At 39.4% G+C, this 25057-nt stretch overlaps 1 protein-coding gene across 2 annotated transcripts in view; it reads left to right on the top strand.

Moving 5' to 3' along the window:
- Fras1 (Fraser extracellular matrix complex subunit 1) overlaps positions 1–25057 on the top strand; it is a 426519-nt gene that overhangs the window by 170441 nt on the left and 231021 nt on the right. For both annotated transcript variants that reach the window (XM_048784792.1, XM_048784791.1), the window contains exons 5-11: positions 6874–7033; positions 8689–8822; positions 16128–16211; positions 17921–18022; positions 18322–18513; positions 22359–22448; positions 24549–24584. In XM_048784792.1, the coding sequence (XP_048640749.1) occupies positions 6874–7033; positions 8689–8822; positions 16128–16211; positions 17921–18022; positions 18322–18513; positions 22359–22448; positions 24549–24584 (798 nt within the window). The remainder of the gene's footprint in view (positions 1–6873; positions 7034–8688; positions 8823–16127; positions 16212–17920; positions 18023–18321; positions 18514–22358; positions 22449–24548; positions 24585–25057) is intronic.

Here is a 25057-nt window from a genome sequence, read left to right as displayed (position 1 = left end):
GAAGCACCAGGTTGAATGTGATGGAGAGAGGTTCTTTGATTTAATCTTCATCTTCTACCTGATACAAAACTTTCCCTAAGTTAGTGCCTCCACCTATTCAGGAGAGATCATAGGTTAGCAGGGTTTGCTATATTCACTCTCAGCTAGTATTCAGTGTGTGTTCCTAAATCTCAGTGAGTACAGTGCTCATTTCCCCTGGGTCTGGATCATCTTACTTCAGCCACTGTCTCCTAATTACATGAGGAAGCTACTCTTTCTCTTTTGCACAATGCATTGTTGAAAGACACCCAAACAGGATTTACACTGGGAATGTCTTCATACCTACCCATCACTGTGTGCTGCTCAAGCTGTTGGGAGCCAAAATAAGGTCCGAATCTGTGGGGAAAAGATCTCTCAAATAAGATTTGACAGCAGGCACATGTGCCACCCGAGTTCAATAATTCTGCTTGGACTATTCTAATGACACTTGCCAATGGCTTTCTAATGCTACATTTGTGCACATGTAAAATCTTCTTAATTTAAGATGCCTGAAAGTCTTGATGATATTTTCAATATCTTTATAATTATCTTCTCTGCCTCTTATCCAAAAGTAACCTGGCACTTGGCCCGGAACTTTTCCCAAAGTGGTTGCTTAATATACATTGATGAGTGAAAGACTCAGTTAGCAGATCCTTTCTCCACCCTCTCCTGTCCTCGTCCCAAGAGCATGTTGGTCATTGACCTGTGTCGCTGGGCAATTCTGAGGCCACAGAGTTGCCATGGGTTGGTTAGAAATCCCCTTGGCCGCCTACGTTTGCCATGCGCGTTCAGAAAGTCCTCTTTTTGGCTATCCTCTCCCCGTCTCCCTTGCATTTCACACCTTCTCCAATAATCCATCATGTAGAAATCTCTCAAGTGGGTAAGAACATGGCCATGTGTTGTTTTTCCATGTGCACTTTCAAAATTTATTCCCTCAGAAAATGTTATTATATTTTTGGTACTTGATGTAACTGAGGAAAAGGCCGAATTTTGAGAACTATAGCTTTGAGGGGAGGGAAATGCTAGTGGTCTGCCTCTTCAAAAAGTGCTGGAGATTGATTTTGATTTTTTTTCAAGTTGAGACAAAATCTAATTTTAGTCAGGTTAAGTTGTTTAGGGCCTTGCTAAGTTGCTGAGGCTGGCTTTGAACTTGTGATCCTCCTGCCTCAGTCTCCTGAGTTGCTGGGATTGCACTCCTGTGCCTGGCCTATTCATTTTCTTGAGCAGGTTTAATACTGTGTGATTTGGTCTGAGTCTTGCCATGTCCCTTGCTCTACCAGGCAATTTTCTAAATCTTGCCACCTTTCTTTTTTCCCCCCTTTTAGCTTATTTGGTAAGCAGTTTCTGGAGTACTTTCCTCTCCTGCTGAACAGCAGTAATCCTTTCTTTGGCCTCTGGCTTGCTTCCCACAGGGCAGGTTATGGAGACTCTCCCAGCTGCTGTAAAATAGGCTGGTGTGTTAAGAACTCTGTGGCGATGTGAGGAGGAAGCCTGGCTCTAAGGGATTTAGCAGAAGCTAGGAGAGATGGGATGCGGCCACAGGGGAATCAGCTGAAGCAATCTTGTCCCTAGAAAATGTACTACAAGCCAGGGAACTCAGAGATGGGCTGAGTTTAAGGCCTCATGAGAGGGCCGCCCCCAGTGAGAAGCTGGGCCTCCTGGGAGGACGCCTCTGCTCACAGGGCAGGCAGCAAGCAGCACTTACAACTGGCATCCCAGCAGGTCTAGACAAGTCCTGAGATCTTTCCTGGAGTGAGGAAAATGCAGGGCTTTGGGCTGACTCCAGGTTATTTGGGAGCCTTGTGTTGGGTTTGTTACAGCCAGGATTTGGGGAGTCTGCTTCATCTGTGACCTCCCGGTACTCTCCCCTCAAATGTGTTTCCTAAAGACTTGTTGGCCTTTCCCTTGTTCTTTCCCCACAGATCACCTCATGAAAGGTAGGAGGAAGGACCATGAATCCCCTTTGCTTCCTTTTTACTAATTTAATCCAAGCACCTATCATGTCACTGAAGAAAGAAAATGGCAAGTGGTAATGCCCTAGTGTTGAGGCCCCTTGAGGGGAGGAGTGAGGAGAGGGTGGCTCATGCTTAACTGTCCATGAGGTTAAGAGAAGTAATTTATGTTTGTGAGGAAAGAAATGAATGTTGAATTCTGTGGCCTGTTCCCTTCAAAGTAGAGGATGTAATTATAATATGCTGTGAACATTCCCAGATATTTAGCATGCTGGATTTATAACTTCATAACAGGAACAAATTATATGAAAAAAAAAAATTTTTGTTCTGTCAGAAAGCCAAAGTAAAAGCTTTATGATCTTATCTTTCTTTTGGACTTATGCAAACAGCTAAGCTAACTTATTAGCTGACTATGCAGAAGAATATATTTAAGATGTTGTCTGTGGAATTTGCTTTTGCCCATGTCAAAGTCTGATATTTTCAAATGGATATTAGCAAGGTTAAGATGGCACAGCTAAAACTGGGTCTTGTGGGAGCCTTGCTTTGTGCATCTGTTATTCCTTGATTTTACAAAGCTCTTTGCTACCACAGTGTTTTTTAAAAATAATGCTCTTGTATGGGCTGGGATTGTAGCTCAGTGGAAGAGCGCTTGCCTAGCATGTGTGAGGCACTGGATTTGATTCTCAGCACCACATGCAAATAAATTAAATAAAGGTTCACCAACAACTAAAAAATATTTTAAAAATAATGCTCTTGTAAATGGATATGGAGGACACTATAAAATTATTTATATGTGTATAAGTAAAATTCAGCATGTGTGGAACTCCTTGATCTTTAGGTTGGCTGCTTTGCATGCATTATCAATCCTTGGAACACTCTGGGAAGGTGTTGCTCTTCCAGGGATAGGTGTAGGAGACAAACTTAGAAGGGAACATATGTGACCTATTTTCTCAAGAGATAAGAGAGTCATTCATCACTCTGCAGACTTCGCATCACCAACTGAAGCTGTTTTTGTAGCTGTGACATCAAGGAGTTTCCCTATTACATGTTCTTTGTTATTCCCATAATTCTTAAGCTCATTGTGAAGGGAGAATCCATTGCTTAGTTTTGTGTCTCCTGAGTTAAATAATAGATTCACAAGATCATAGAGCTCAAAAGTACTGAAGGGTTTCACTAACATAGCCCTCTCATTTTACAGATGAAAAGGCTTGATGATTGACAGGTTGTTATTATAGTTAATTTTTTGGTCTCCGTCTGAACCATGATGTGATTACAAGTGTTTAAAAACAACAGTGCTTTTCAGTATTAACAGAAACAAGCTCTGTTTTAATGAACTGAAATGTCTAGATGTTTAGAAATAGCCTCCTAACTTTTAATAAAATAGAGTACTTCACTTCAAGTAGTTTTAAACAGCCTTCAAATTTGACTTTATTTAAGCTATCTAAAAGAATCATTAGATATTTTAAACAGTAATTTGCTTTGTGGTGACAAAAATAAGAATATTTTATTGGTGAAAATTTAGAAAATAGAAGTATAAGCAGAAAAAAGGTCACAAATACTCTGTCACAAATACCCCAATACTCTGAAAAAACACCATTAATATTTTCTCAGGGTTTTTTTTTGGCAGGAGCTGACAGTGGACATAGATAGATAATACATATAGATCTATTTGTTTGTTTTGGGGTACTGGGTATTGAACCCAGGAGCGCTCTATCAGTGAACTATTACCGTAACTTCCCCACCCACCCTTCATTTATTTATTTATTAAGACAGGGTCTTGCTAAGTGGTTTAGGGCCTTGCTAAGTTGCTGAGGTGGGCTTTGAACTTGAGATCCTCCTGCCTCAGTCTCCCAAGTTGCTAGGGTAATAGCTGTGTGCCACTGGGCTCAGTTTAGATATATGGTTTAACATAATTGGATTTATGCTGTGTATATGGTTTATGTTCTTTTTACACTGTATTGTAAATAATTCCCTAGGATACCCTTGGAGAACATTATTCCCTATTATTAAGCATTTGGGTAGCTTTTCAGTTTTCACTAAAATATTTCCAATTTCACTATGAAAAACGAGATGGAATTCCTTGTATTTAAGCCTTTGTGTATTGTTGATCATTTTGTTCAGATAACTTAAAAAGCAAAATTTGTAGGTTGAAGCACTAAAGACTTTGGGTGTTGAAGCTGTGATGCCTGTCATCATTAACATTCCATTTTAAATGTCTGCATCTAGCCATGGGCCCAGTGGGCATCACACAGACCATGCAGCCTCCTTTCTAGTGTGACCACCTGGGTGAGGCCTACCTGCATTCATATTCCAGGTGCTACAGTAAGACAGGTCTCTGCGGGCAAATCCTATTTCACTGCAGCTTCACCAGCACTAGATACTATGAATTTAAAGCTCCTCCCATATCTTATCTTAAAAAATGTCATCCAGTTTTTATTTTAATTACTATTTATGTGTAATTCATAAAGTTGAACATTCATAAGCTTTTTGGCATTATTGGGAATATTCATCTTTCTTATTGCTTGTAAGTGCTTTTATATATTATGGTTAATTTTTTAAAATCAGTTTATCATTGGCTTTTCATTTGTTTATGTTTTTGACAGATTTAAAAATTTTAATTTATCAGAGCCTATTAAGTTTTATTTTACAAGTTTTTCCTTTGTTTTATACTTAGGATTTTCTATGTATAAATGTCAAAGGTCAGTGGCACTTTGTCTTTTATTAGCCTATAATTTGTGAACTTGAGTGTTTATATGCTGTGCTGAATTTGAAGTTTTATATGTAATCATAGCAGAAGTAAAAATTGATGGGAGATGACTTGGCCTTTGTATCCATCTCTATCCCCACTACTCATAATCAGCACAAAAGTATAAAAACAGGAGGAAGACCCTGAACTCATGCAGTAAAAAGAGGGGAGATGATTGAGCAACTTCTTTTTTATTTTTGAATATTTAATTGACAAATAAAAATGGATCACACATCCTGTGTGATGATTTGATACACATACACATTGTTTAATGATACCACAAATTAATGCATCTGTTATTATGTATGCCAAAACTCGTTCATCTTGTAACTGCATATTTGTGCTCTTTGGCCAAGACTCCCCTGGCAGCCTTGACTGTGTCTTGAGTGAGTGCCTGTGCTTGCCCATCCCTTGCGGCTCTCTGACAGTCTTCCTCATTGAAACTTTGTAGGAAACAAAGGAAGGGGACATCCTACCATTTCATTTTTATAGTCAAGGAAGCTGAGATTAATGAAAATTAAGCCACTTACCCCTGTTCCCACGGCAGAATGGGTTGAATTAACCTGAAAATTTGCAGGTGGTCAAGGAAGTCCTGGTTTCTGAGAGAGTTCACATGCATTATTTTCCTCTTGCACTCCCTGTAAGTCTCTCTAGAGGAGAATAATTATGATAGTAAGATGAGGGCTGGGTTCCCAAATCATTGGATGATCACAACTACCTGTTACTATTATTGTTACAATAATATCCAGGTTTCTAATAATTTTATAACATTAGATTTGGCATTGCTTGCAACCTGGCAACAATTTGCAGAATAAAAGAATACTGACTTGTTCAGGTAAGATGGCTGCTTTGTGTTTGAGAAAAATGAAAAACTATCCTGGATGCTAGTTTGAAGGGACACAAGAGGATAATTATTTTCATGTTTCTCAATGACACTTGTAGTTGTAAACCCCAGATTGTATTTAGGTGATGGAGTGTCTAGAATGTGTGATATTTTAATAAAAGTCCATATGTGATTTGTGCTGAATTGGATATTAGTCAGATGCTATCTGTGAGACAAAGGAGAGTGGTTTCAGAAAACATTGCAGGTGGAAAAGTTCATTAAACTACTTTTTTCTTCTATCTCGGGAAAGGCCACCAGTATTCCATTCTGCGGTCAAGAATATATACTTTGGCAGCTATTTCCCTAATTAGTGGCATGGTTGTAGCTTTTTACATGCTGGTTTATTCTGCATCACATCGACAGTGACTCCTATAGATACTTTAGGCACTTAGTAATATCAAGGATAGCTCAAAACCTGGATCTCTTAGATCCCAGACAAAATGCTTTGAGAACATGGTATTCCAGCATTAAGTGGCTTAGGAGCATTCTGCATGTGTGGATAGACACATTCACTGGGAATGTCTCTTCTGTACAGTTTGTGGGAGAACTGGATGGAGCAGGAACCTCTTCTTGACTATCACACCTTCCCCAAGATTATAAGGTCATTGGAACAGGAGGGGGGGATAAATATGGATGAAAAATAAAGTTAAAGAAATGAAAAAGAGCAAGAACTATTGAAAATGACTGTGGATATAGCTCACTGGTAAAGCATGTGCTTAGCATTTGTGAGGTCATGGGTTCAATCTCCAATACCATCAAAAAACCATAAACAAGATAGGCAGGGTGTGGTGGAGTATGCATGTAGTTCCAGATACTTGGGAGGCTGAGGCAGGAGGATTGATTGAACCCAAGAATTTGAGACCAGTGTGGAAAACGTAGTGAGATCCCATCTTAAAAAAAAAAAGTGACAGAACCATCACACACACACACACACACACACACACACCCAAAAAAACATAGTAAATGTGTGTATATTTTACTTGGGGTTTTATAGAATTTTTTAATGATGGGATTCAGGTCATTTTTATTTTCTTCTTATGTTTTTCTGAAACTTTCAAATATAAAATCTTAGTGATAATAGAACAAAAGTCTATATTTAAACTGGTCTCCAACTTGGAAAAATGCAAACCTTGGTTTCAACTTTTCAAGCCTTCTTCCACCTTTCCTGAGCTTCATCCTCAGTTTGTATAAGGGAAGATTTGTTTCTGTTCGGCTAATGAGGCTTATATTCTGGAACTAACCTTCTGATTCTTCTTTTCTCCCTTGATTCACAGCATGGGACAGAGTGGGCCTCTTCCCCATGTAGTGTGTGCTCTTGCACTCATGGGGAAGTAAGGTGCACCCCCCAGCCATGCCCACGCTTGTCATGTGGACCCCAGGAGCTGGAATTCATCCCTGAAGGGAGCTGCTGCCCAGTCTGCGTGGGCCCTGGGAGTGAGTATGGGCTTGTTGCCTTTGAGGTTACATGGTGGCACCCAGACTCTTGTCTCCTTGTCCTGTGTGGCTCAAAGATCTCTAACTCATGCCTTATTGGAACCCAGTTGTAACCTTGCACTTGGTAGGGAGAGAGGTATCAGAGAGTGAGATGGGAAAAAAATCCTTAAATTCCATTCCCAGTTTAGGATTCTGCTTGTCTCTGACTGATTGATTGATTTTGCCTTGGCCAGATGCCTCACTCTGCTTTTACAGCCCCCAAGAGGAAAAGGGAGGAGGGAGACGATCTTTTGATATGATTCCACAAGGCCAACATAGTTCCTCCTGCTCCTTGGTGGAGAGAACAACCAAATCTCTTCTCCATATCATATTGCTAGCACTAATTCTGTCAACTGGCCTTTGAGATGACACAATATCTTTCTCTCAGGCATTCTCAACAAAAAGAAGTTTTTTGTTAGCCTTTGTTGCATCCTCACTGAAGGGATTAATCCTGTTACAAACTGAGGCATCCAACTTTTGTTCAGCAAGCCAAGGTCAGACTCCAGGCCCTCTCCTTAGAATCTGTGCTTGGTCCATGTACCCCTTTTATTGTACTAAAGTAACATGTCCCTTCCATTTATACGACTAAATAGAATAGTCTTTATGATAAACATAAATTATTGTCGTTGCTGCATGATGCCTTCTCGTGACTTATAATAGCTGGAATACCTCTTTTATTCAGTAGCATCTGCAGCCTATACTCTGTTCTTGCCCTTTCACTTTAAAAAGATCCCTAATTTCTTTCCCATACCACTTGTTCTATACCTGGCAACCCATTTCTCTGGAGAACTGTTCCAAGTATTAAAAAGTGTGCTCAGGAAATGATGAGTAGAATGCTTGCCTGTGCATTTCAGTCATCACCCGCCAGAAAAGGATTGGCAGTGGTTTTGGGGCCAAGTGACCCAGCAAGTGAAAATGCATGAACAACGGAGTCCAGTGGTAGGGGAAGGTGCTGTCTGAGTTTGTGGGATTCTCTCTTAGGTCTTAAGAGGCTTTCTCATGGGCCCTCCATGAGAAAAGACATTGGAAGCATTTTTTCCTTGAGAAATTGGAGGATCACCCAGCCCCCACTACCTAATTTATAAAATTCCAGACTCCTTTATTTAACAAGCAGGGGAAAATGCTTTTTCTTTGCCTCTGTGGTCTCCAGGTCTCTCTCTCTCTTTCCATCTGCCATGTTTTTTATTTGCTATTTAATGTTGTACTCCTTGGGGCCTGGGGATACTTGATTGGTGAGTGAAGACTCTCCTAGGCACACTGGGCCCCATCCTATGACTTGGTGCATAGGGCACATGCAGCTTCCTGGAACCCACACCAAGGTCCCCACTGGAGGGGGGAAGCCTTCATTGGGCTGGGGCTGGGGACCAGGCAGCTGAGAGCCCAACCCAGGAAGCCAGTAGGAGGTGGGACCATGCATGGGCTGAGGCATCATGTCCCCTCCTTCACTTACAAAACACAGACTAAGAGATTTCAAGGTAGCAGTGACTGCAGAGCTTTAAGTCCCAAGAGCCTCCTACTGTGCACCCTGAACCAGACCACAGGGCTCACCTGTGCGGTTAGCCCTGAGATCAGCACACACAGTTCTTCCACTAATGCTGACTCCTTCGACCTTCCAGAACCCTGTTCCTATGAAGGCCGTGTGTTTGAGGATGGGGAGGACTGGAGGCTGAGCCAGTGTGCCAAGTGTGTGTGCAGAAATGGAGTCGTGCAGTGCTTCGCGGCTCAGTGCCAGCCTCTGTTTTGTAACCAGGTAAGGGAGATACCTCTGGGTCGGTTTGTCGAGGCTATTAACTTCCTGTTCAAAATCATGGAGTCTCTTCTGAGATTATGTCAGGCAGCCTCCAGAGCACTAGAGACAAGAAGCAAGAATTGCTTTGTTTTCCTTATACTTTTGGAGACTCCCTCCAAGACATTTCTTTTCCCCTTAGAAGCTACAGATAGGTCTAATTACCAGCCATTTAGGCTAATTGTTACATAATGAAATTGAGCCTTGAGGGTACACACAAGGAAGCCTCCAGCTTGAATTACAGATGTTCCAACAATGTCAAGCTAAACATCTGGAAAATTTCGTAACACAATCAGGTTTGTTATTGTTTTTCAGTGTATAGGTGTAGTCTGCTTTTTAAAGACACATACATGTCTTTGAGCATGATTATCCAGATGTACATGATTTAATTCTTACAGGATAATGATTCAGATTATCGAAGGATTTTCTCTGGAGGTATTTAAGAGAGTGGGATACTGTTCTTCATTTAAATCTGGTCTGATTTTCAAAACATTAGGCACTTCACACAAATTTGGAAGAGAAAATCAATTGAAAACAAATGTGGTATACATGGTATTTTATAGGATTTTTTTTTGCTCTTCCAGAGGCTTCTATGGATGTTCTGTGACAGTTGACAGATAACCATGAAAAGAGTTTTGCCTCTAGTTGAAAATTGCTCATTTTTGATCTAAGGAAAACCTGGAAGCCAACATTCAGTTGATAACAGAGCAGTACTTGTGTCAAATAAAACAAAATCAATAACATGGCATCTTGTGACAATTGGGCAATATTTTTAAAGGCAGACAAAAGGCAATTAGACATGAAATGCTAAATGTCAGATGGAGGGAAAAACGTATCTAATTGAAGGACTAGATTGTATTGCCCACACTATTCCAGCTCCCTGCTCACTCTCATCTCCCAATTCATCACCAGATCTTGTCCCAGCTTTAAGATTACAAATGAGCCACTGGTCGAGTTTCATAGTATCTCCCTCTTCTGCTCTTACATCTGGAGGACATTGTCACATCATGGCTCTTTGATAGCATATTTGGGGTGTAGTGCTCTTGTGTAAGAAGGGTCATGAAGCAATTTGCCACCATTTCAATAAGTGAGGTGGGAGGAGTAATGGAGGAAACACCCCATGGAGGACTTTCTGCCTTAATTCTTCAAAAACTCAGCCACATACTGCCTATTTGGTGGGGGCAGATATATTACTATTTCTCATTTTAAGAAACATTAAACATAAGCTCTTGCTTCATGCATAGTATTCACTTACAGTTCGCATCAATATGATAATGTGAGATGACAAAATTTGGTATCATACTTTAGAGCTAATTGATATACAGGCCCTCTGAAGAATTGGAAATAGATTGATTTCAATCACTCTTGCATGAAGTCTGTGTTTTTACCATGACATTTTAAAAAATTCAACTGTCAGATCACTTAGAACCACTTTTCTTGATTTAATGTTGCTATTAAATGTTGAATGTTCCAATGATATAAAGGGATGCCATAGAATTGGTGTTACTGATGTAGCACATCTCCCCACCACTACTATCACAACCACCATTAGCACCACCAGCACACTTTGGGTAATTTATATGTACCAGTCATTGATATTTAAGAGCTGTGTAATTTTCATTATCGCTCTATAAGGCAGGAGCTTTTATTATCATCCTCATTTTATATCTGATAAAACTGAGATCCGGGAGGGAGTAAGTGACTTGTTCAAGGTCCCACAGTTAGGAAGTGACAGCACTTCTCTCCTTTGCACTTGTACATTACAACCTCAGAAAACCATGTTGACTCCTATTTCTAACCATTATGCTATCTTGCCTTCTAAATGAGGATTTACTAGCACTTACATATACTAACCATCACAATATTTGCTAACATCAATGAGCATGATTGCAAGTATTTTGTATGCATGAGTTCATCAAATATAAGGAAAACACAAGTTTTCCAGTAGAAATGTTATTTCTCAGGGCTTATGCTCTGGAAAAATACTCAACCTGTCTCAGGGATTGCCATGATTTTTACTACAATGGTTTTGGGGTTTTTATAATTATAAAAGGAATGTATATTCATTAAGGAAAGTTTAGAAACCAGAAAGAAAATGATCACCCATATTTCCTCCATTCAAAAAGACTAGGACAGATTTCTTTTTTCGGTAATTCATTTTGGTCTTTTTAAAGGAAAATGCGGATGTTTATTTGCACTGTTATAATTACATTCTAAAAGTTAGTAATAATCCCTAACAAAAGAAGAAATTCCTTATGTTCACATAAGGGTTATTCCCTTAATGGGGGATTAAATTCATACTGATATTGCAGGCTTTCAACTTTTGTCCAGATGCCTTGTGAACTGAGCCATAAGTCCTTCACATTTTTGTAGTCTCACTAAAATGATCTGTTCAAACTACTGAGAGCTGTTTCTGATGATATTTCCACTAGTCTTATTAATACCACATATATTTCCATTAGTCTTATTAATACCACATTTTCCCTATTCCTAATATTGATTAATCTGAGTAGTTCGAACTTCACCTATGGATATGTTTTCAAGAAAGAGATGATTGGTGAATCTTTTGATTATCTAAGTATTTAACAATTATTTCTCATTGCCTGTATGCATGAAGGACAGCTGTAGGGGCTGTAGTCTCTTTTCATCCCAACTTTATAGATTCCTTTCCATTAAATTTCAGAATTTAGCTTCAGAAAGAAGTCTGAGAACTGTCTCCTTTCTATTCCATTATAAGAAGCTAGTACTCTGTTGAATCCTTATAGGATGTTTCTTTATAATTAAAACATATTTCAGGATAGTTCTAGGTGAAGTACTATTTCAGAAAAACCCAATCCCATATAGGAGAAATAGTAGCCAAAGATAGAAGGTGCCATGTCACTGGGGTGGAGGTGGGGTGGAAGGATGTGAACAAATCCAGGGTTTCTCAAAGTAAAATGTATTGCTGACTTACAGACAGAAGTGTATGTAGGGCAGCCACAAGATGGGGGATCCCCACACTCATAACAGGAAGTGGAAAGATGTTCATATGCTAAGCTAGACAAGTGTGGGCCACAGTCAGCCAGAATGCACCTGGCCTTTCTCCAAACCTCTTCACAGTCCAGTGTCAGTTAAGAAATAGCCCAGCCATCAGTGGCCGGCACACCATGGATGTTCTGTGGCAGTTGACAGATAACCATGAAAAGAGTTTTGCCTCCAGTTGATATTGACAAATATCTTAAGGACTATGGGGATTGGGATGTGTGCCAGGGTCACCTGGTGGACAAAATGGCAGTGAGGACCAAGATAGCTACCACAGGGTCAAGCAAGATCCCTAGGAATGTCTTTTCACATACTTTGCCTACAGAACCCGTCAGACTATGTTCCAGTTTTTGAAATGTGTTTTTTCAGTTTGATATGGATGATGACATCTGTTCTAATTATTCTCATTTTTTTTCCAGAAACATCTATGACTCTTAGTTGTCTCACCACCTCCTCCTCTTTATCAATCATGTTCTCTCATCATTTTTCACTTTGTGTCTTTCCTTAGCATATGGGGAGAATTTCTCAAGTTTATATTTATTATCTCCAGTATTGATTTTTAACTTGACACATTTGCTTTACACATTTTTCTTTTAATTCTTCCTCAGTGTGGTCTTTCTTTTATTGCTTCCTGCTTCTGTTTGCTAACAGACTGCATATTTCTACATCTTACTCCACTTACAAAATGGCTCTGAAGTGTTTCCTTTTAGATTCTGTAGTAGTGTTCAGAAGTCTGTTCTTTAACTGCATCTTCAGAGTTACTCCTTTCTCTTGATGGGGTTTAGGTCGTGGTATCCACAAATATGGCAGCTTGGCATCCTGAATATTTTAAGATGAAGGAATTTGAGAAAATGGCAGAAACTTAAAGGTTACTTTGACCTTTTCCCCATCCTTCTCCCCTGAAGCAGGTCATAAAACCTGGAAAGGATTTTCTGACCTTCCCCTGAAGCAGGTTATAAGGCCGTCAGGTGAGAGGTACCCTCCCTGCTCCTGGAGAAAAGGATCATCTTTGTCGCTATAGACAGAAGAATCTCAACAGGCCTTGCTGCATTTTCTTGGTTATTACTATTTAGTCATACTCTTTGCCCTGTTATATTTCTCCATGACTGTCTATTCTTCATCAAACCTACTGTTGAAAAAAAAAAGGTTATTTTCTTATGAAGGTTATTTCCTTATGAAGGTTCCTATATCAGGTAAAACTTATGTTAAATAAAGTGGAATGCTTTTCCCTTGTTAATCGTTTTTTTGTTATAGGAGCCTTAATCATGAATCCAAAATGAGTAGCGGGAAGATATTTACCCTTCTTTACAGTTCATTCATCCCTTTCTCCTACCAACTTAGAAAATATAGAAAGAAATGAAAAGGTCCTGTCTACATAGTTTTGATCAAGAGGAATCTGTCCATTGCTTAAAAGTACAAGGCAAAGTAGACTGTCCTTAGCTCATTTCCTTTCTTGAACCCATAGCCAGAAACTAGGAAATATGCATCTTTCAGTCCCAGGGTCTGACAGGTTTTCCCTCTCAATCCTCCTACCTCAGCCTCCCCCTACCCTTTTATTTTTCTGTGATTGTACTTCTTTACATTTGGGGCACCCTTCGCCCCCTACTTCCCCAACACACGTGCTTCCCACTCATTTCATTGTTCTTGACATTATGGGCTTGGACTAGATGTGAAAAGATATTGAGGGAAGTGAAAAGCCAGAGTTGGCACTGACTGCCTCAAATAGCACACAGTGGAGGAATGAAGGCCTAGAAAGGCAAAAAGTTGAGAAGAGATGATGCTTGCTTGCTATTTATTTATTTATTTATTTATTTCAGGGATTGAACTCAGGGCCACTCGACCACTGAGCCACATCCCTAGCCCTATTTTGTATTTTATGTAGAGACAGGATCTCACTGAGTTGCTTACTGAGTTGCTTACTGCCTTGCTTTTGCTGAGGCTGGCTTTGAACATTAGATCTTCCTGCCTCAGCCTCCTGAGCCTCTGGAATTCCAGGCATGTGCTGCCATGCCCAGCTGATGTTTCTTATTTGTACTTTGAATTGCTCAGTCAAAAAAAAAAAAATAAAACAAAACAAAACAAAAATATAACATCTACATCTACATCTACATCTTTCTTGGTAATGGCAGGAGGATGACTATGAGTTCTTGGTGATGGAGTTTTCATTTCTTTCTATATTTTCTAAGTCACTATAGTGGGAAGATATTTGGTCAAGAACTATCATTCTGAGCACACTATAAATTTCTCTATCATAATTATTTTTAAGGAATATTAAAAACCATAATTGAATATATCCTCACTGGTAGTCCCATCCCCAATTTTAATGGCATTAGTATTTTTTTTTTTGTATTGAGCCCTTGTGAGAACTCATATTAGTATGATATTAGATTTGGAGCAAACATTTTCTGTAAAGAATCAGATACTGAATATTTTCAGTTTTGAGTACCATCAAGTTGGAATAACTACATAGTTCCACAATTGTAACACAAAACCATAGAACCTATATAAATGGATGGATGTTAAAACTTTAAAGAAACCATCATTTGCAAAAACAGGTGATGAGCTAGATTTGACCCACAGTCCATAGTTTGCTGCATTAGACTATACGTTTGGAAGGGCACATGTAGGTAGGCTAGAAAAAGTATTAAAGTGTATGATAGCTACAAAAGTGTACTGTTAGAAAACCTTGACTGTAATTGTGTCTATTCCAAGTTGATAAAGATGGATCAATACTAACTCTAAGCCTACTCAAAATTTATAATCATGACATTTGTTTCCTGTTTGTCTAACATTGTAGAAGGCTTTGTTCATTTTTTTTACTGCAATAAAATTACTAAATAAAGTATGACATCAAAATACTTTTATTTTACTTCCTTACCAAAATCCCATCAAGTTGAAAAAAAATGTTATCTGAAGTCAAGAAGTGCTCAATTATTTCAGTGCCTATTCAGCTTTCACATCCTCTATTAGACATCAGTGGTCAAATTGCTTTTTGTATAGAATAATACAAAAATAAACTACCTTAAAACAACAAAAAATAGTTGTTGGTTTAAATCTAGTGGTTGAGGCATTTGAAATAAATCCCTATTAGGTAGTAATGCATGAGTCCATCTGGTTATATATAACTGGGTTAAAGGACTACTGAGGTATGACTGGAATTTTCCATGAAAAATTAAGGTTTTGTGACCTCTCCTCCATCCCAAGTGTACTGGCTTTCCTGATCTGGCAAAATGTGTACACAAGTAACTGATAGTAGAGTCTCAGCTTCTGCTTCTCATAAGAGAAAGTGAAGTCAACTGTTCTGGATGTATCGTCTGTCCAAGACCTACTACTTCTTAGCCATTGAAATCTGGTTTGTCCTCCCTCCTCTTCTCCTACTTTTAGCAAGTCTACCTTCCTGCAGGAGAAGAAGGCTGTAGTGATAATTCAGAGCAAGTAACTGACTCTTTGGCACTAATGAGAAAATGCTTACTATGAAAATTCTTTTAGGGCAGAAGAGACAAATGGTCTGATATTCTGGGGGCAGGGTAATCCAGGTGAGAATATAGGGATAGTGTACTGTGGGGTGGGTTGTTTGGGGGTTGAAACTCTCTTCCCCACGTTGCTCGGCACTCATCTATTTTCAGATTTCTGGAAGTATGACCAATTCTTGCTCATGTTAAGGACCTTCCTAATGCACATATATATTAATATGTGGATTTATATACAGATGCCAAAGAATGGTGAAGTAGTTGATCAAGGAATGATTACCTCCACTTTTGAGTTTAGAGGTCACTTAGGAAGACTATGAGTTCCCTTAAGTGTTGGCAAGGTTGTGCTCTAAATTCTGTTCCAACCATATGCCATTACTAGGTCAGCTGTATAACTTCGGGCAAGTCACACAACCTTTCTGTTCCTTACTATTCTCATTTGTGAAGAAGGAATAAGAACATCTACTTCATAGGGTCATGTAAAGCACTTACAACAGTGCCTAGAAGAAAACCAAGTGCCATTGTTATTTTTGTTCTTATTTGTTCTTAGAAGGGAACAGGACTTGAGGCATATATAAACTTTTTAAAGATCACACTGACCTTGGAAGTGCTAATTCCTATCAGAGCCCCAGGTGACTAATAAGTGCTAAATGAGAGGAAATTGCTATAATGGATGCTGAGGCACATGGTTGAATTGGCTGTGAGTGAAATCTTCCTATCAATGTGAATTTTATTAGTATCTCCTTTTGATGGATTAATTCTTTCTTTTGGTGTTAAGGATGAAATTATAGTCCGAGACCCTGGAAATTGCTGTCCCCAGTGCTCTGCACAGTCCTGCTCTGTAGCTGGCCAAGTTCACAAGGTAAGCTTTGATGCCCATGTATGTAGGTGTTTTGACACGCATTCTCACATGTCTATCCTGCACCCGCCAACCATCATGCCTCCCCGCCCTCACATCTGACTCTTTGCCAGGATTAGTAACTCAGTACATAAACGGCTTTCTTCTTCTCTTCATGGAAAGCCTTTATGAAAAAAATTAAGTTGAAGGGGATTAGAAATATAAAGGAATGTGCTGGCAAGCAGTACCTGGTTTGTGAACCTTGGTGAACTTAATGTTCATACATCTTGAAGGGGAAAAAAGGACTATCGTTGGTCACCATCAGGTTACACCATGATTTCAGGCTCTGGGAATGTCTGTCTGCAGACATTGGCTGGATTTTATCCACTGATATTCAAAGACAACCTCCCCACCACCTACACTGGGAGGAAACATGGGAGCAGCAGAGGCAGGCAAGAGGCTGGGAGTAGTGGAAACCACAAGTATGAAGATACTTTTGGAATAATCTAGACACCTGTGTCTAACCTACAGTGGGTACTACATAAAGATGAGTTCAACAGATTGAAAGATAGAGTGAATGTTCTGTCTTAGAAGTGCCTGAGTCTAAAGAATGTTACATTGCTCTAAAGCAAGGAACAGCTAAACAGAAACAGGAATTATGGCTGTCAGTAGAGAATCTGGAACTAAGTATTTGGGAATAAAAGTCTCACAAATTCTAGAAGTGTCTCTTGAAATATGAATGCAAGAAGATAACTGGGATAACTTCTGTATGTCCTGAATATGCACTGTCAGACACAGTAGGCATATGTGCAGCTTTTGTGATATTCTTATCTACTGTAAACAGGTATCTGTCACAGTATTTGTATTTGTTATGACATTTTTGGCTGCAAGTAACAGAAATGCCCCTCTAACTGTGGCTAAAATTTTAACCTTTGTTATCTCATTTAACAAGAAGTCTAGAGGGGGTTGGGGCTGTAGAACAGTGGTAGAGAGCTTGCCTCACAAGTGCAAGGCACTGGGTTTGATCCTCAGCACCACATAAAAATAAATAAAGAAAGATATTGTGTCCATCTACAACTAAAAACAATATTTTTTAAAATAAAATAAGTCCAGAGTAGGCCAACTGCAGGGCTGAATGATTCAGGTCTCAGTGATATCTTCACATTGCCTTTTATCTTCATCTTGTCCCCTCAAATCCCCAAGGTGGCTTCCTTTGCAGGTAGCTCATCCTCACATGATCATTGCACAAATTGGTGGAGAAAGGGGTAGGAGGGTAGCCTCTCTCTTGACCTCTACCACTTAGCAAATTTAATTATAAGGTCTTCTTGGGTAGAAATGTCTGTGCTTTAGCTGCAAGGGAAGCTGAGAAAATGGGCATATGACAGTGAGAGGTGGATCTCCTGGAAAAGAAGACCTAAAGAATGTCCACAGGGGAGCCAACCAACAGGGCCTTCCTACTCTTCTGTGTTGCTGAGGTCTCTACGTGCCTGACCTGGAGTGGGCCCTCAACATATCTGGAAATCAGTATAGTCAAATGAAAATTCATCTGAAGTTCCCTTTGGATAATTACTGACGTTTTCTTAAAAGCCATTCCTACCTATGTCACTTCTCAGGAGCACAGTCAATTAGCTCCATTAAAAAAATAATAAAAAATTTTGGCATCTTATGTGTCTGTTTCTATTTGGTGTATGTGACATTTAGTGTTCCACTTTCTTTTCTTCTTTCTTCCTCAGCATGGTGAGCAGTGGACTGAAGATGCCTGTACAACGTGTACCTGTGACCAGGGTGAGGTCAGATGTCACACACAGGCCTGCCCACCCCTGAGATGTGAGAAGGTATTTGAGAGTGTGAAGCTTGATTTTTTAAAATTTGATTCTGGGTCATTTAAGAAATGCATTTCTTAGTGCAGTGTGTCCTTTGAGGGAAGCAAGTTTTATAATATGCAGAATGTTAAAGATACGAAAGGTCTTTTTCCTAGGAAGGAAGATTGAGGTGGAAGGGAGCTTGTATCCCCTGGGTCAAGTAGAGGGTTGTGTTGTACACATCTGTCTGTGTCTGATGTCCTTCTGCCCTTCAGCTGGGGTTTTTCACTGCCTTCGAGGACTGCTCTTCCCTTGCCATTCTGTTTCCTCAGGGTCAGAGCAGGGCTCGGCGTCATGGGCAATGCTGTGAGAAATGTGTGTCTCCCTTCGGAAGCTGCACATCTAATGGGATTGTGCGGTACCAGGATGAAATGTGGAAAGGTTCAGCCTGTGAGTTCTGCGTCTGTGACCGTGGGCAGGTATCCTGCCAGACTGGAGAGTGTGCCAAGGTGGAGTGTGCCCAGGTAAGAAGCAGAGGCATTCCTCTCTGGACTGTAGCAGCTCCTTCCAGTGGGATGGGTGGACCTGCGCCAGTTCCTTACTTTTTGGCAGAAGAGGGGATCGTCAGGTTGATTCTCATGTTTCAAGGGGCCTTTTAACACAAAGATTCTGTGGTGTAGAGTGAATGTCACTATTTGTTGAGACTAGCTTGGAACGGCCCCCTGGAGCTTTCCGCTCTCTGTGCATCTGGTCAGATTGGAAGCCCTGAGCCAGAGACATGAAAGGCAAGGACGTGACATGGGACATCAGCCTATTGGTCAGCAGAGCTGGACCTCATTGCTGGTGGCCTGCCCGGCTCATCACGCCTGCAAAACAAAGGTCTACAGGTGTGCCAGGGCTGGGCTTCTGCTGCAGACCCCACTGGCTGCATTTAGCAGAAAGGAGAACTGGCACCTGGGGACTGCTCATGTAGATGAGGAAAGTAAAGAAAACAGCTTTTGTTTTGTTTTCAAGAGAGAGCAAAGGGGACCTCATAAACAATTAACTCTGCTGACCTCCGTTGACTTCTGCTGGCTGCAGAATTTCTAGAAGCTTCTAACAAAGCTGCCCCTGTTTGGACTATAGATATATATTTTAAGGAAATTACTTTTTTTTTTCTTTGAACTCAATTTTGACCCATGGCAATACAAATTGCTTTGAAAGTTGGCTTCTTCTCCCTGACCGCTCCCATCCGCCCCGCCAGTTTCCCTCAGGGCTGTGAACTTGTGTAGATGAGGGGAAATTGGAAAGATCTGAAGCAGGGGGTGTCAGTGAAGACATTTTTCTTTCTAGTTCCTCTCCCCCATTTCTCAGCTCTTCACAGCACTGAACCTTAGGAGGAACAACCTTTCAAACAAGACTGTCATTGACAGGGTAATTTTTTACTTTGCCTCCTACTTCTTGGTCTTGGCAGAGTGGAAACATTTAGGTAAAGAGGGTCTTGCTAGTTTGCAGATCTATTTTCCGTCCCCCACACCTTTTCATTTCTTTTTCTTTATGTTAGGGAGTCAGAATGGTTGGATGAAGATGAGAAGAAACTTAATAAGGGCCCTTTTCTTTCTCTCTTAGGCTGAGGCAAAGTTTCCTTCCCTTGGCAGACCTCCTGGGGGATGTTGGATTATTTTCTGAGTTAAATTGTCTAAGATCCCAAGATTTATGGAAAATAGGAAGAGATGACCCTAGTAGGGAGCATCCTTTAGCCATCTGCTTTCAGTGAGCTCTGAACAGAAACTGAGTCTTACTCCTACCTTCTGGTTAATATATATCAATGGTAATAAAAAGATGAATAAGACACATTCTAACCTCAAGAGTTCCCAGGCTTTGGGGGAAGTCAGATGTATAAACAGGAATACTGCAGCACCAAGAATTATGAAAATATGAATTAAATGCTTTAGGAGCTCCCCGGGGAAATGACTGTCTATCAAGGGAGTAGTGAAAATGCATTACTGTTATTTTTTATTGAATTTACTCCACTTTCTGCTTCTGACTCTGAAATATCAAGGTCATTTGATTTCTAATCTTGGACACCAAAGATGGGTTAAATGTTAGTGTCAGCATATCTAGGAAAAGATGCAGAAGCTTCTAGGAGAAGCCAAATTGTGCAACTTTGCCATTATTATCATTATCACATTTGCTATCAACAGTAATATCTCTGGATAGCATTGAAACCAGCACATGATTTTTATTTGTTAAAATAGGGAAAAAATGGTATGATCCTTGTCTTTGTTATCCAATCAAAGCCCTAGACATTGAAACATAAATAAATCAGTGGTAGAAAAATACCACATGATGGATTTCATTTTTCTGTATTTTATAAAGTCTTTGAACATAAATTCAGATAAAGTCAAATTACCTTTTTTTTTTTTTTTAAGAACCTACATTCACATCTGAGGCATGATATAGTGGGGGAAATGAAGCTGGTAGAAAAATGCAAGGAAGAGTGTAGGCATGCCTACATGTCAGGAAAATTCCCTCGAAAGAATGTTTATTTTTCCAATGGAAAAGTAAATGAATGGAGTCAGATTTGACTTTGGTCTGATGGATGAAGGTGGGGAAGGAGTAGCAGACTCAATCTGACCTATGTAGAAGAATCCTCTTGAAAAAGGAAAGAATAAGTTTTGTTTCACAAAACAATTTTGTTCACAGCAAAAGTCAAATGCTAATTGGAGCCAGCTCTTGCCTCCCCCCTGCAGTGAACTGATGTGGTTTGGGGCCACTGGGCTTCTTCTATAAATAGCAAATCTATTTAGAATGACTGCCTCACCAAAACCGAATCCTTGCTCTCCAGGAGCAGGGCCCTTTGGTATTTACCTTAGAGTTGAAAGCTCTGTGTAGCTACCTTCTTGTCTGTGTCTTATGGCGGGCACTCTAGAACTCCTCCTGTGTTTTGTTTTTAATAGGAGTACACTAATGCTGCCTTGTTTCAAAGTATTGTTTTAAGCAACTTAGATTACATGCATATAAACCCCTCTATATACTTTGAAAGCAAATTTCAATCTGTTTCTGAGTGATGCCTTCACTACCAGCTGATTCTTCGGAGTTTCTGCAAAACAATTTATATGTAAATATGTCTGATCCCTTTAGCACCCACTGCTCTCTGCTGGCCTCTGATAGGCATGAAATTTTGATGGACAGTCATCTACATAACTCCCTTCTTTTTGAAATAACTTTTTAGGCACTATAAAAAGAAATAATCATTCTTGTCTTTTTATGTTTTTTTTGGAAGTTCATATTTTCTTTCATTGAAATAATATATATTCATGCTGGAAATTTTGAAGACAGACTCAAGAAAAGTAGAAAAGAGACTTAAAAATCCATGCAACAAACCAAAGACAACCAATGTTATTTCTTTATATTTATCTTTAGTTCAGTGTTTGCAAATATAAAATGTCATCATGATTATTTTGTTTATGTAGTTTTTATTTAATATGGCTTCTGTACTTTTAAATATAATATAGACCCCAAATTAAATATTAAATATTTAAAGAAATATCATTCTTTCAAAAATACATGTATCTTTAGAAGGTAGAACATTCTTTAAAGCATACTCTCTACCCTATAAGTATTTGATATTAGGGTATGCATATGGCAAATTACACTTTGTATTATTAATAGCTGATTCCCTGAAAGATAGGACTACAGTGAAATTATACTTTCTAAAGCCATAGAATTCCGAATTACTTAATTTTTAAACAGCAAGCATTTATTATTTTGTCATTAAAATCGCAATTTGAAATTATTGATATTGGGGCATTAAAGTGACAAGATTTTGTTAGTCAAACATCTACCCTTTAAGTGTGGCATTTCTTTTCTTCATAATTTTTAAAAGTTAGATGTGAGTTGGCTAACAGTACAAGTTTCACAATGCTGAATAAAAATCAGTTTATGCCTGAGACTACATCTCTGTGTAAAGAGATCTGTATCTGATTTTTGTATTCAAGGAAAACATGTTGCTGTGATTTGCCCACTGTTGATGAAACCAGAGTCCTAGGTTCTAATCTTGTGTCTTTAAGGCAACATGATCCTTTCCTGAAACTCACCTTTCCAAGACTGCAACAGGAACCTTGGCCATTCTTTGTATTCATATGAGCTTCTGCTCATACATTGGCAGTTGCTTGGGGGGGGGGGGCAGGATCACAGCATACACATCAGAGAAGCAGCACTTGGTGCCACAGTACTAGACCTTCCACAGGAAGACAGCACAAGGAGACCAAATAAAGGGTGTATCGAGGTTTCTCACTGCAGTCAGGGCATCCAGCTTCTCACAATTTAGCACTGCTACCTGAACATGCTAATTTGATGTGTGCCACTACAAATCCTATTTCTACAGGGAGAAGAATTAATTCACTTAGATGGAAAATGCTGTCCTGAATGCATTTCTAGGAATGGCCACTGTGTATATGAAGAAAAGGCAGAATTTGTGAGTATCAGGCTAATAACTCAATATTATTAAAAATTAATCATTTGAAATTAACTTTAGAAGGGGACCTCCATTACCTTCTAGGTTCCTTTATCCCTTCATTTGTTCAGGAGATATTTTTGTGTGTGCACCTAGTATGTGCCAGGCACTGGGATATAGAAGTGAATGCAACAGGCAGAGTCTCTGTTTTCATGGTGGAACATACTATCTAGGGTGGGGACACAGACCCCACCTACCATTACAGGTGCTGATGAGTACTACCTAAAACTATAAAGCAGCGTAAGTAACTGGGCTTGGTTGGGGGACAGTTTTCTTTTACATAAGATGAGTGGGCAAGTCCTCTCACACAGAGAAATTTGAGCAAAACCTGAAGGAAGTAAGGGAGTGAGCCACCTATATGTGTGGGGGATACACCAGGGATAGGGACCAGCAAGTTCAAAGGCCTTGAAGCAAAAGCATACTTGACAGATGTAAGAAGTAGCAAGATGGAATATACCAAGAAGAGAGCAAAGGAGGGTAAAGGAGTTGGAGATGAGGCTTAGAAGGTGGCCTGGAAGCCAGGGTCTTTTACCCTGAAGCAGATGAGAGCAGCTGGCTGGGGTTCGGTTCAGGGGAAGGGGTTGTTTGAAGTCCAGCAGAGCCGTGATCTGACTTAGAAAGGATCAGTTTGTCTGCCATATAGACAACAAGGCTGAAAGTAGGTGGTCCAGTTCGGAGATGTTTGTAGTAGCTCAGATTAGGAGTAACATTGGCTTAGACTGGGGGGAGTGGTGAAAGTGGTCAAAATGGATCAGGCCCTAAATCTATTTTGCAGATAGAAATGACAGGATTTTGGTGGGATTGGATGTGGGATGAAACTTCACTTGCTAAAGTTTTATTTCACATCATGTCTGTAAATTGTTAATTATATAACACCAAGGAAAAAATATCTAAAGTGCTTTAAATTTGCCCTATTTTGCGGGGGTGGAGTTGTGGCTCAGCAGCATAGCATTAGTCTTGCATGTGGGAGGTGCTGGGTTCGATCCTCAGCACCACATAAAAATAAATAAATAAAAATAAAGGTATTGTGCCCAACTACGAATATATATATATATTTGCCATATATATATATATATATACATATACATATATATATATATAATATAAATTTGCCTTTATAGCTCAAATTTTCCACATGGGGTTTTAAAATGTTGACAAATTCATCATGTTCTTAAAAACATGTCAATTGATCAAAAGTACGACTCTTTCATTGACCAATCAGAATAGGATAATAAGAATTAGGATGAAGTGCTTTGACTGGTGAGTGATTGGCAGGTGGATTGCAGCCTGCCAGCCTGCCAGTATTTCTGTGTGTTCTGGGGAGGCAATGTGGTGTATGAAAACAGGGCACGCTCTAGGTTCCAATCCCTGCTCTGCCACACACCAACTGCGATGTTGGGTAAGTTACCGGGTCCTCACTGTAAGGTAGGGATAACATCAGTACTCACCTGGTGTAGTTATTGAGTGTGGAGTGCTTAAGACAGCACCTGGCATATTAAAAAGAAAAACTGAAAACAATGGCATTATCATTATGCTGTTGTTCTTGCTCCTCTTATAGTTGTATTTCATAGTTTAGATGTCCTAATTTTTAAAGAATTTAGGAAATTTAAAGGTTCCCTCCAAGTGTTGAATTTGTATTTTCTCATTTTATCCATTTTCCCACTCATTTTTGAAAGTGAATTAAATCCACTGGATTTAAAGAAAACCAAATTTTTGTAAATAAGTACAAATCTCCACAATGCTCTGGTAACACACAAAATTCAAGGATTCACCTTTAGAAATTTAGAATACTTGACCACGAAGCCATTATAGTAAGGGGCATTGGAGCCAAATGCTCGACCACAAGGCAAGAATGAGAACTCCAAACTCTTTCTGCTGCCTGTTATCATCACTTTATTCTTTTCTTGTTTTTAATATAGATGGATTTTATTTCTATTCATAACAAGTCAATGAAATCACACATTATTTGGGAGAAAATGGATAATTCCTAATGAAAAAATAAATAGATCAGCATAATGATGTTTGTAGTAGGATAATGAATACATTTCTCTTTGTTCCTAGATATCCTCAAATGCAGGTGAAATTAAACATATTCCAGTAAGTATGGATTTTTTAACTTGTATATGGATCATTATAAAATTGTTTTAAATAATCATCTGTATGAACTACTATGGGGAAATAGCAGCTTAGTATTTTTGACAGCCTCATTTGGTGGCACCAAGGTCCGAATTAATGATCTTGATGATAACTAAGACTTTCACCATTACATTTTTTGCTCCTTTCCTTACCTTATTGCTTTTTGTAACTGACATTAACATTTCTCTAATTACCAATACCTACTTATACTCTTTCCCCTTCTTGTGATGATTTTCTCCTCATGATTTTCCACTGTCAGTGTGTTTTGAGGCATTGAAGAACCATCACTGCACAGCTCCAAGAAGACTTTATACATGGCATTATCCATGTGGGATCATTAACAATGCAGTGGGTACATTGCAGCCATCATATTCTAGAGGGGACCCTGAGCCACTCAAACAGTTAATACAGCTTTAGTTTTGATTTATTTTTAA

This window comes from Marmota marmota, unplaced genomic scaffold, assembly GCF_001458135.2.
Source record: "Marmota marmota marmota unplaced genomic scaffold, marMar, whole genome shotgun sequence".
Taxonomy (NCBI): Eukaryota; Metazoa; Chordata; class Mammalia; order Rodentia; family Sciuridae; genus Marmota; species Marmota marmota.
The sequence above is the reverse complement of the archived record's forward strand: the minus strand, read 5'-3'. Positions and strand labels throughout refer to the sequence as shown.